The sequence below is a fragment of the Gymnoscopelus microlampas genome (genome assembly GCF_963454915.1).
Source record: "Gymnoscopelus microlampas genome assembly, chromosome: 11".
NCBI lineage: Eukaryota > Metazoa > Chordata > Actinopteri > Myctophiformes > Myctophidae > Gymnoscopelus > Gymnoscopelus microlampas.
The window spans coordinates 3217551-3230661 of NC_139948.1; the positions used below are offsets into that span (position 1 = coordinate 3217551).

The 13111-nt window shown below is 38.2% G+C and overlaps 1 protein-coding gene across 1 annotated transcript; it reads right to left on the reverse strand.

Moving 5' to 3' along the window:
• Positions 1-1504: 1504 nt before the first annotated feature.
• Positions 1505-3029, reverse strand: LOC311055927 (zinc-binding protein A33-like; the record flags this gene model as incomplete). The annotated part of the gene is made up of 1 exon (XM_084072201.1): positions 1505-3029. The coding sequence occupies one exon, from the start codon at positions 3027-3029 to the stop codon at positions 1614-1616; it is 1416 nt and encodes a 471-aa protein (XP_083928327.1). The 3' UTR covers positions 1505-1613.
• Between the last annotated feature and the right edge of the window lie 10082 nt (positions 3030-13111).

Consider the following 13111-nt stretch of genomic DNA (forward strand, 5'->3'; position numbering starts at 1 on the left):
AAATGATAGATATGTCCATATTATCACACATATTATTATGTAGCACCGTGGTCCCTGAGAAAGACACTTAACCCTTAACTGCCCTCCCTGGTTTTAGAACCACTGCTTAAGGGGCCACTTCACCCCAAAAAAATCAATGGATTAGTCACCCCATAGAGACTTTAATTCATGGATATTTTTTTCGTTTTTTGTCTCATTCCTAAGACAATAATTTGATGACCGGCAGCAGTTCCGGTAGGAGACACAACGACTCGCTGTGTCTCCTACCGGAACCGCTGCCTACCGGTCCGCTGGTCATCAAATTATATGACATGGAAGCACAGCGCTGAATGGAAACCTACATTCTATACATTTGTCTCCATACAGTATGTATACAACTGCTCAACTTGAATTGTGTTTCCTGGTGAAGACCTAATCAATATCAATAGCATGTTTCTTCTTGTCAAACCATCTTTATGTCCGGCTGTTCCAACTGTCATTTGTCTCCTGATGGTTTTAGTGACCTCAGCAGAGTATTTCCAATTTTCAATACTTTTACTTCCACTACATGTCAGAGGCAAATATTGTACTTTTCACCCCTCTACAATAATTTGAAAACTTTAGTTACTGTAGCTACCTTGTAGATTTTGATTATTACAAAACATACATTAACCACTTCAGCCCTGTACTATGACTATTTGAAAATAGCCGATCTACAAGCTCACAACGTGCGCAATGTGCCCCATTGTGAGATTGTAGATCTGTTATTTTAAAAAGATTTTCATACATCCTAATACAATTGGCATACTGCCCATGCTCGGAGTGCCACTGCAGAAGTTTGCGCGCAGCTGGACCTCAGTGTGCAACAGCACTGTCTCTCAGATCTATTATAATGAAATCATTGTTGTATGGATCTAATTCCTTATTGAAACTCTATAAACTTGATGCAGTGATGACTCACTATAGAGATATTCAGCTGTATTATGTTCAAATGATGTACCAGACCACCGTGGTGTGAACATAAATATGCTGACTCGAACCCCAGCATGTCTATTCCTGGGGGAGCATTTGCCAAAAATAGCAGATCTACAAGCTCCCAACGCGTCACGTTGTGACGCGTTGGGAGCTTGTAGATCTGCTATTTTGGGCGAAAAGATTTGGCGTTGACAGACAGTTGTTTTTTTTTGCTCTGTAAAGCACTTTGAGCTGCATTTATGTCATGAAAGGTGATATATAAATAAAGTTTATTATTATTATTATTAAATCAAAGTGTATCAGTAGTTGTCCAGCAGTAACTGTTGACTAAACAAAACATAAACATAAACAGAGAATTAGTGGCTACACACTAACTTCAGTCACAGCATGTTTCTGAAACAAGAACATCTGAAAAACCTCAGCCTGAAAAATCTCTTTTATTGTTCTTATTTGGCTGGGATGCCAGTCAGGGTTCTCTCTTGGCATACAAGATTTGTCAGTTTGGTTTGTTTATACTGTAGTATACTGTATGTACACAAACACACACACACACACACACACACACACACACACACACACACACACACACACACACACACACACACACACACACACACACACACACACACACACACACACACACACACACCTCACTGAAATCACTTTAACTTCCCAAAGACATCAACTTGGCAGACTTTGATATCAGTAGTTGTGTTATCACCAGCCTTACCAACATATATATAGGGATAGAGTTTCTCAGTGAAAGTGTCTTTATGAGTGTGGATGTGAGTCATGTCTTCAGGGTCGTAGAAGGACACCTCACCCCTGTCATAGTCCAGCTGGACTCTGATCCTCTGAGGATTCCTCTTCAATGGGAGGGTTTTCCAATCCCCATTAGTGTACTTCCCACTGCTCTGCCGTAAACACCAGAATCCATATGATGGTGAGATATATGTCTTTCCCTTCCTGTCAGCAGACTCTTTAGCCAAGCCTATATTCCAGTCAGAATGCTCTCCAACCTTCACCTCCCAGCTGTGTTTTCCGGAACTGAAACCCTGTGAACCCAGAACTCTGGTATACATAGTGTTCCTCTCTGGGTTGTCAGGAAGCTGCTGCTTTGTGTCTGTACGTCTCACACTGGTCAGGTCTTCAGACAGACAGAGCCAGGGGCTTGCTGTGTTTGGGTCCAGAATGACAGGAGTGAACTTGACCCTCTCCTTCATCTTCTCCCAGACTGTGAAGGTAAGTTTTTCTAGGTGTTTGGCCACGTCTATCAGAGCTCCAGGGACCAGCTGTGGTTCTGACAGTTTACGCTGGACTCTGGCACTGGTCTGAGTGTGTTTATAACTGCTGAGAAATGACACACTGGGTTTCTGCAGCTCTTGTTCTACAGCAGAGATGCTGTCTGAGAGAGAGGAGATCTGCTCCTGAATGATTTTCATCTCTCTGCTGACAATCATCCCCTTCTGCTCCTCTTCCTCCCTCAGAGATTCCAGCTTTGCCTTCTCTTCCTCTCTCAGGAACTGGTAGATCTTTTCAAACTCTTCTTTGATCTGCTTCTCCGTGGTCACCACCTGCTTCTTGTTGTGTTGAATCACTTCACTGTATGTCTGTTCAACCTTTTTGTATTTGTCCCTCTTGTCCTGTAGAGACTCGAGGTCAGGCTTCAGTTGGTCCTTCAGGTTATTGACTGCTTTTTCAATAGGAAGCAATGTGTGACCAGTGGGGTGAGGGAAGTCACAGATATGACACACAGCTCTCTGTTCTTCCTCACAGAACAGTTTAGGCTCCTCTGGATGTTCACTACACAACACCTTGACTTCCTCCTCACATGACTCAGCTTTCTGTCTCTCAACATAAAAGTCAGCTAGTTCTTTAAGTTTAAAGTCAATTACTGCATCCTTTGATTCTTTTCTCTTACACATGGGACAGTTCTTGTTCTCAGTTTGTTCCCAGAATGTCTTCAAGCAGTTGGAACAGAAGCTGTGATGACAGCTCAGAGATACAGGGTCTCTGAAAGTCTCTGAACACACATAGCAGTTCAGGTAACGTTCAAGGAAAGTTTTCTCTGCCATTTCCTTTGGTTTGCAAAGTGTCTTTAAATAACACGCCTCACCAGTTCACATCCAGATCAACTCACTGATCAGAGAGTCTCCAAACAGTGCTGTAGAGAAAAAAAATGTTTTGTTGTTCAAGAAATGTGATTTTCTACAGTATTTGCTTCAGTATAAAAGTATCCTTCAATGAATGACCAGATTAAACACTTTATATTCCCCTAACAGTTCTAAAAACCTGTATTGTATTGTGTATACATCTTATAGCTTACAGTTGCATCACAGCAAAGTGTAGCAATGATAACATTTAGTTATCTTACCTTGTTTACCACTTAAAACCTATATTTAGTTGAACGTTATTTCCATGGTCTACACTAAATATCTTTGCTGAAAATAGGCGATCTACAAGCTCACAATGCGTCGCAACGCTTTGTGAGCTTGTAGATCGTCTCTTTTCAGTGAATGTTCCCTCCTGATTAGGGATAGGATAAGTGGTTAATAGGTTAATTATAAAAAGATATATTTATGTGTTGTTAATCATTACTGTTTGATACATCAAACATTATAATGAAGGTACCTTACATCATTATTGTGATACCCTAAAAGTATTGTGATTTATACAATTTTGAAATCAATAATATCATATTTACTTTATTGAGAAATAAAGTAAATATATATAGATTTGTGATCCTGTAATAACATCATTGTCATACTGTATGTGCATATGGGTGATATGATTTCAATTTCATTTATTAATTTTAATATTGAGAAATAATTGATGTTCCAGGTGCAAGAGAAAAAATATTCTACTGTTTGTGTAAAAAGGTAAAAGAGCTCAATACAAAATATAAATCTGATCACATAATATTCTGTAGAGCAGCATTTCATTTTGTGACAAACGGCTACAGTCTTTCTACTTGAGTATTTCAACAGCTCAACACTGTCCTTCAGGTACTGTAGTTTGATTTTTGATCATTCTGCTGTCACACCATGTGATGTGTTCTTTACAGTAGTTTAATGTTGAAATATTCCAATAGATGGTGATCATGTATCACCTGACAGAAAGAGAGTACACAGGGAACATTCAAGAGAATTGTTTTCTGCCATTTCATTTGTTTTATAAAGTATCTTTAAATAACAAATACTCACCAATTCACATCCAACTTCAACTCAGTGATCAGTGAGTTTCCAAACAGTGCTGTAGAGAAAACAAATGTTCTGTGCTCAGGGTTTCTTCTCAAGTTTTCAAATGTGATTTTCTCCATTATTATAAAAATGAGAGAAAGGCATAGCTCAAACTTTACAAAATATAAATGTGATCAGATATCATTCTATCATAGAGCAGCATTTCATTTTGTATTAGCTTGAAGGTCATGTTTTTAGTAAAGATTAAAGTTCTATAGACAATTCTGTTACAATTAAAATAATTGTAACAATAAATGTTCTGGTTTCGTTTGACCTCATCCCCTCCAGACCCCCCACCCACCTACAGTATAGACTGAACTCTTTGATTTCACTCAAAAAGTACTAAATGTCTCCAGTCTGTCTACTTACAGTGAATATCTACAGATTATTTCAACACACTCAACACTGTCCTTCAGTTAGCTTGGTTTAATCATTCTGCTGTCATAAACATACCGTTTGATGTGTTCTTTACTGTTTACTGTTTAATGTTGACAGATTCCACTAGATGGCGGTCATCATCAGCCCCTGAGACAGAGAGAGAGAAAGATACATAATAGAGAATGGATGGAGACAGTGTGAGAAATACAAAGTTAAACACGATACGAATGAACAAACTGTTAATAAAATATTCAATCAATGGAAAGGAGTCCTGTGTGTTCATGGTCCTTGTCTGTAGACTAAAGGGCCATTCACACTGAGTGTTCTATGTCAAGTGGATGGCAGAGTTCACACCAACTGTGTGTGTGTGTGTGTGTGTGTGTGTGTGTGTGTGTGTGTGTGTGTGTGTGTGTGTGTGTGTGTGTGTGTGTGTGTGTGTGTGTGTGTGTGTGTGTGTGCGCGCGTGCGTGTGTGTGAGAGAGAATATTGCATATGAACCATTTAAAGGTAGGGTAAGGGATTTACTTTGGTTAAAATAAGTGTTAAATAGCTCTATATTCTGATAGTACTCATTGCTATAGTGTTTGTTCAGTAAAAGGATTCTCCCATGTCTCTCCAGCTCTTTATTATTAAACCGAAAATGCATTTTCAGTGCTCTCTCCTGATTGGCTTAAATGTTGTCACCTACCTGAAAATGTACTAAATTCTGTTTACTAAAGAGCTGGAGAGACCCCTGTGACCGAACAAACGCTCTGTAGCAATGATTACTATCAGAATATAGTACTTTAACCTTTAACAAAAAATCACTTACCCTACTTTTAATGCATACTACATAGGAGAGACTGGGGTCAAAAGTAACACTTTTTACATTTTCCTTCATAATTCACAGAATTCTTGAAATACACTAGTACTCTTTTGTTTTAAGAAACATATATATGCCCTAATTACAAGACTAGAATATTACCTTTAATGCAATTTGCCCCCGTGACGGGGGCAATTGTACCAATAGTTGGGGGCAATTGTAACACTGTAAAAATAAGTAATATTAACACACTATATCTCAAATAAAAGCACATCACTAAGTAATATGTGTTTTTTATAATTTAATATTTTTTCTTAAGAATGTTCTATATATGCAATTACATTTTTTTTTTTTTCAAATGATTTCATTTTTAAATTTTGTTTTTTCAAATGTATGTCTATTTTTTATTTAAATGTATCTTACTTTGAAATGGGGCAACCATGATGGAATCCCATATTCATTCTACCCTTCCGTAGGCAGAGAGAGGACCCTACTGAGCATGTGTAGAAGAAGCCTCACCCCTCTCACCCCTCTTCTGATTATAATTATTGTGTGTGTTACATTTGCCCCCTGTTACTTTTGACCCCAGTCTCCCCCTAGGAATCAAAGAAGTATGATAATAATAAACCATGTGAATCCATTGATGACTGTTAAGTATTATGTTAATTATGATGAGGAAAGTCACTTTTGTTGTAAAAGGTAGACTTAGAGCGGTTTCACACTATGGTCCCGGGTGCGCACCCTGGGCCACTTGGCTGATATTGTGGTAGTGTGAACGTAGCAAACCGTTCCCCGTAACGCATCACCGTTCCGTACCCGAAACCACCTCGGGAGGTAGTTTCGGGTCCGATTGCTGCGGAGTCGGGAACGGGACGCGGCAGTGTGAATCCATCCGTACCAAGAGAAGGAAGTGGACTGTTAAAATATCATTTATATATTTATATAGTGACGCATTATTTTAGCTGGGTTATACCTTCTCATAGTTATACTTGAATGTTGACAATAAATAATAATCCCGCTAGTGTTTGAGTAGCGCGAGCCGTGAAAAATAATAAACAAAAAACACATGTGTGGCGAACGTATTTGTAAGGATAAATACACCAAGGATTAGTCCGTGACGTGACGTCACTGCTAAATTACAAAGGATGCGTCCGTGACGCCAATATCATATTAACAGACGACAGTGCATTTCGAGGTTTCAAAGACCAGTGCACACACTGCTTTGGTTGTGTATTGTTGATCTGTTGTTATAACTCAAGACAACTTTATTATTCACTCTAGAATGACTTTTCTTCTGTGAATGACATTCGCTCTCCCAAAGCGTCATAGTCCACAGCGCCCCCATGAGGCACCTATTTACCATTACTGTTAAATGAAATGGTCTGAGTCTTGGCCAGTGTGAATGCTGGCCAACCAAGCGCACTCGGGAACGGAGGGGGAACGCTTCGCTTCAAACGCACCCAATGTGAAACCGCCCTAAGTGGCTCCCTGTCTCATTCAGAATTGAATAGTCCTGCTTCTCACACACATGCATAAACATACATGCCCCTCTCTACCTACAAGAACTCATTACACCACAATATCCATCCACACCCTCACATCTGCAAACAGCTTCCTCCTCCATGTCTCCAGTACCAAGCTCTGCAGGCCAGGCCAGGCCAGGCCTTCTGCTCGGCTGCACCACACCAGTGGAACAGCCTTACTAACAACTTAATGGACGACTTCACCGATTTTCAACCTATCTTCATATAATTGTCCTCACTAATACTCATGATAAAATGGTACCATTTTTTTCTACTTGGTCTGTGTCTCATAGGAGGGCTGTGGACAGTCCAGAAACCTGTCTACCAGTGACATCATCGTTAGGCATGATTTTTTTTCCAACAAGATTTCACATTTTTTATTTAGATTTTTATTAACACGAGAACAATGGCTTCTTTTATTGCATTGCAACTTTCCAGGAATAGAAAGCCTGCAGTTTCTATTAGCTTGGATTCCCCATTGATGATGTCACTGGTAGACGGGACTCTGAACTGTCCACAGCCCTCCTCTGAGACACAGACCGAGTAGAAAAAAATTGTACCATTTTATCATGAGTATTAGTGAGAACCAATTATATGAAGATAGGTTGAAAATCGGTGAAGTTGTCCTTTAAGGACACTGCAGTGCAGACCCTGCACTCTTTTAAGACTAAAATCCTTTTTACACACAAAGGATTTTTTGTGGAAAGGTGTCAACTCCTCCTACTGGCTATACAAATTGTAGCATGTACAGTAGAGGCTAATTGTTTTAAGTTATATTGGCCCTCATTTATCAATGTAAAAAAAGGCTTATTTTTTTGCCTTAAATCTGGCCGTAAGCCAACTTCCAAGTGAGATTTATCAAAGGATCCTATACAGCCAATCCTAGCATACATTTGGTCGTAGCTTTGATAAATCTGACGGCTGAAACCAAGCATCATTTAAATAACACGCCCTTAAATATTCTCGAAATGCCCCGATTTTACGACATGAAGAACCGGAATATGACCAAAAAAAAGGCATGGAGAAGAGTTTCCCCCGCCGCCTCACTGCCTGTCAAGTCACACACGTCACAAACACACACACACACACAAACACACACACGCACACACACACACACACACGCACACACACGCACACACACGCATACACACGCGCACACGCGCACTTATACCTAATTACAAACCCAACTGTGTCTTTTGTGTGTTCCGTAACGGTACAATCTTTGTCAAGTAGGCTAGTAGCCTACATGAATGACAGATTATGACACCAATCACATCGCCATCAATGGAATGCGTTTGTATAGTACATTATTTAACCGTACCGAGCAGAGTTACACTAAAATAAAGCATTCATTCCCCGTGAGACTCGGGCGGGCTGCAGTGAGTCCCGTGCCACCACGTTAATGAGAGATAGCCTGGAGAGGCAAAGGTTTGGAGCGTCGGGTTTAAATCCTCAACCCAGGTTGCACATAACTCTGTTAGACATGCTACTGTAAGTTTGGAGACCTCACTGTCCATGAAAAGATTACAGTGGCGCGGCCGCGCCAGTCCCGACTCCCGAAAATGTTCTCTGCATAGCTCACAGCGACGCGTTGTGAGCTTGTACAGTAGATCTGCTATTTTCAAATAGCCAATGCAGCCAGATCTGCAATCTTGTCTGAATGACTGTTAAAGCACTTTGTTTAAATGAGTTTATAAAATGTTATATTTTCACAAGGATTATTTATTAGTGTGTCAAATATACATTTTGGAGTGGATACATGTGTCCAGATGCCTGTCAGACGGTCAGACAATGTTGCTCTACAATGCAATGCAATTGCAGGTCTACAATGGAACAAACGGGTGCAGCCAAAGTCTACAACTGCCTCAGACCTGATGTGAGATCTGTGCGGGTACGCTAAAGTCAAAGTCAGGATATATTGATAAATGCTGAAAGTGCGGTGATCTCACCGTACACCTATTATTTGACGCCGCATTGATAAATGAGGGCCACTAAATCAAATAGATGAATAATGGAATGATGGCTGGAGCTCAAATATAGAAGAAAGACTCATGGTGTAAAGTATTCTGTACTGTTTAGTGACTATATTTGGCTCGTTATGTTTTCATTCTGCTTGACTCCTTTCTCAGAGTAAACTAAGATCATACTGTAGGTGAGTGCATGAACCAGGATCAACTGAGAGAAGTATTTATTTTTGTGGTATGTGGTCAGTGATCCACCAGGGCCCCATAAGTATTTTGTAAGTTGTGTAACAGTATGGCATTATAGTAAGTTGCACAGCAGTTGTTAACTGGGGAAACAAATAAATGTTTAAATCATAAACTAAAAAGACTAGACTTGGAATATTGTATCAATGCACACTTGCTTTCTCTGCTGAATGTGTGGATTATTGATGTCACAGCAGCATTAGATTGTTCTCTCTGACCAGTCTCTGCCATACAGTAGTTACACCATGGCTGATGACAAACACTATAGAGCACGGAGCACCCATGATTAATAAACTACCACACTAACACACATTCTAATTCCCTTCTTTTATAAACTACCACACCAGCACACATTCTGATGACCCTTCTTGGCTGAATTTAAAAACGTTTTTTTTTCTTTTTTTTAAACGGAAAACGCAAAAGGATGAAGCCAAATGACTGGTGGATTGGTAATTTTTCTTTAACCATTTTACAAGACATTTGATTTTTGTTCTGGGACGAAAACCACAAAAATGCTTTTGTAAAAGTCACTGAAAATCAAATGATACTAAGATCCCCATTCTCTGCCATTTCCTTTGTTTTGTAAAGTATCTTTGAATAACAAGACTCACCAGTTCTCATCCAACTTCAACTCAGTGATCAGTGAGTCTCTCAACAGTGCTGTAGAAAACACTACTGTTCTGTTCTGTCACATTTTGTTTTCAAGTTTTCATTTGCTTGACACTAGAAAATATCCTTAAATGTCATTTAAATTCCGCTTAATGTCCTGAGAACCTGTATTGTTGAGATTTTACAGCTTGCAAAGGCATCACAGCTCCGTTCACCAGTGATATGATTTACGTTCAAGTTCTCTTACCATGTACAGTAAATGGGTTAATTATTATCCACGCCAGGCTGACAGGCGGTGAGTCGTTATATTGAGTAGTCAATCATTAATGTTTGATACTAACATACAGTATCATTGTAATTATGGTACATTACAGAAGTTTTACGTTGTATTGTGATTCTTATTTATTCATATTATTTATAAACATTGTAAATGTATATTGCTAGGTTTTTTTTGTTGTTAAATCTGCTTTCCCTGAAAATGACATTATGTCATGTGACAGTCACCTCACTGCTATCAGGCTTTATAAAGAACAGATGAGGAGACAGTGGTTTAACACTTGAATTGCACATTTATACCCCAGTGTTTGAACATGTTATGATGATGATGTGTATTTATTGGTTGTTTTAAATGCATGTAATTGCTGGTGAACTGAATTTCACTCTTGAGGGATAATTAAGATGAAGCTGACTTACAGAACATTCATCATGTAGTGTTGATGACATCAAGAAGACCTCATCCCAAATAACCTTCATAATGTAAAATGATCAGAGTAGGATGAAGAACATTTGAATCATAATCTGTTTATTGGTCAACTATATGTTCACATAAAAGGAACTGGATTTGGTGTATTTACTCTCAGACATTATTATAAGAGAAAGGTAACAAAAAGCTAATAAGAAAATACCTTGCCAAAATAATGGCCTATTTTTTCCATGCTTTTCATAAAACAGAAAAAAACATACTCAAAATAGACCACATGATATCTTTTAATCATTTCACTCAAAAAAGTTTATAACAATATATGCCCCTTATAACTATTGACATACAAATAGCTGTCACTGTCTATTATGTATTACATTGATTGATTGATTGATTGATTGATTGATTGATTGATTGATTGATTGATTGATGTACTTTATTTAGTAAGACATGAGAACATCAGTACATGGAAGTACAAATTCACAATACAAGGTCTACTAAACTGGAAGACTTACACTCCTTTACTCCTTTTGGTAGGGCATTCCACATTTTTGATGAATAGCATGAGAACGAGTTCATTCCCTTTGTTGAGCCAAATCTTGGTTGAACATGATTCGTGGAGCTGCCTCTGGTGTTGTGATCGGACTTCATTAACATTATAAACCTGACTTAGGCCAAATTATTTCTGGAGTAAATGACTTTATTTTTGTTTAAGTCACATTGGCAGAATTAAATGTCCGAGGTCGCCCTCTTTTTTCAACAGGGATATAGGCTTTTTTTTTTTTTACCAGAGGTGGTCAGTGGCATGAAGAGATGGAAAAAAAATAAGGAAAAAAAAATGCCTAAAAAAATGACATAGGCCATTATTTTCAGAATCAGAATAACTTTTATTGTCACTTCCATAATACACAATAGCCATACGTCGGAGCAAAATATCATTCTCTGTAACTCATGTTATTTGTTACATTAAAAACAACAGACACACGAGGCAAAAGCATTCAAAACATTTAAAAAAAACTGAGAGAAAGCAGCAGTAAAATAAGGAAAAAACAGCATTGGTAAAAAATAAAAGTGCTAATGCATTCAATGTGCAATATAGGTATAATAGTACTATTCAAACGTGCTATTTAGGAATGTAATATGATACATGAATATATAGATAATTATAAGAGTTACAAAAGTGTAAAAGTAACTTTATTTTTCATTTGTTGCACCCCTTCTGGAAAAATATCCAATTTAATATTGCCTATTTCGACATTGTGGATTAAATCCAATGTTTTATATTAAAATATTGTTTTTTTTATTCATTAAACTTGTATGTGAAAGGTTTAGACTACATAATTATCATCAGCAAATACTGAATTGGCCGTGGGTTATGGGGTTGACTACAGAGCCGATTCTAATGACACCCTTTTGAAAACCAAATAAAAAATCTGCAATGTTTTAATACCCTCTCCTGCTCCTCGGAGAATCCTTTTGTTAACCCAGCCCAAGCTGGGCTGGTACACTCGAGAGCTGGACAAATAAAATAAGTCAAGTATATGTGTTTTAAATTGTCATACGGTACACCAGCTATTGGCAAAACAAACATTATGATCTTTGGCTGTGTCTGTAGAGATCATACTATATACTATACTATACATATACTGTACATATGTACATATATATTATACATAATATACATATCATATACATACAGTATGTGGGCATCCAATGACAGATTATATTTAACCGCCTTACTGTATACTTAGTTGACCAGAGACCCCCAGGAGCCTGCAGCCCGAACCTCTAATAGTCGATACAATTGCACAATATACTATTTTAGTATGCTAGGCAAGGCAGTTTTATTTGTACAGCACATTTCAACGACAAGGCAATTCAATGTGCTTTAAATGGTAAATGGTAAATGGTGCATTTATATAGTGCTTTTATCCAAAGCGCTTTACAGATTGTGCATTACATTCACCCATTCACACACACATTCATACACCGATGGCGGAGGAAACCATGCAAGGCACCAACCGCTCATCGGGAGCAATTACACAGAACATCAAGCAGAACTCTGATTTATAGTGACATCCCCCGTGACAACAGATACTCCGCCCACCTGTGTGGCTACTCAGTCAATTGTTTATACAATGAAATTGTTTATACAATGTATCAAAAGTGGGCAGGTACAAAAGCAGAAAAAAGGTGACAGACAATAATAATAAAATATTAAAATGCAATACACGGGGTCACGGGGGATGTCACTATAAATCAGAGTGATCAGTCACGCCTGTGTATATAGCACCTGATGAAGCCAACACGGCGAAACGCGTCGTGCTAAATAAAGCTTAAAAAATGAAGCATTAATGGAGTCTTGAGTCCATCGTCATTTGGATATATATAATATATATATATATATATATATATATATATATATATAAATTATCCTTGGACGTGTCTTTGGCTGTGTCTTTGAGATCATATAGTTAATGTGATGTGGACGTCCCATGACATGACATTTAACCACTTAAAACAATATAATTGAGAGGAGTCTGCCAGGGCTCTATAATAGGCCTACTGCTTTTTTCCCCTCTACACTGAATATCTTTGCAGAAAATAGGCTTAAGCTTGCAGATATGCTATATTCTGAAATATGACCAGATAACGTTGTATGGTATTTCATTTCATTTTGTGTTCACCTGATGATCATG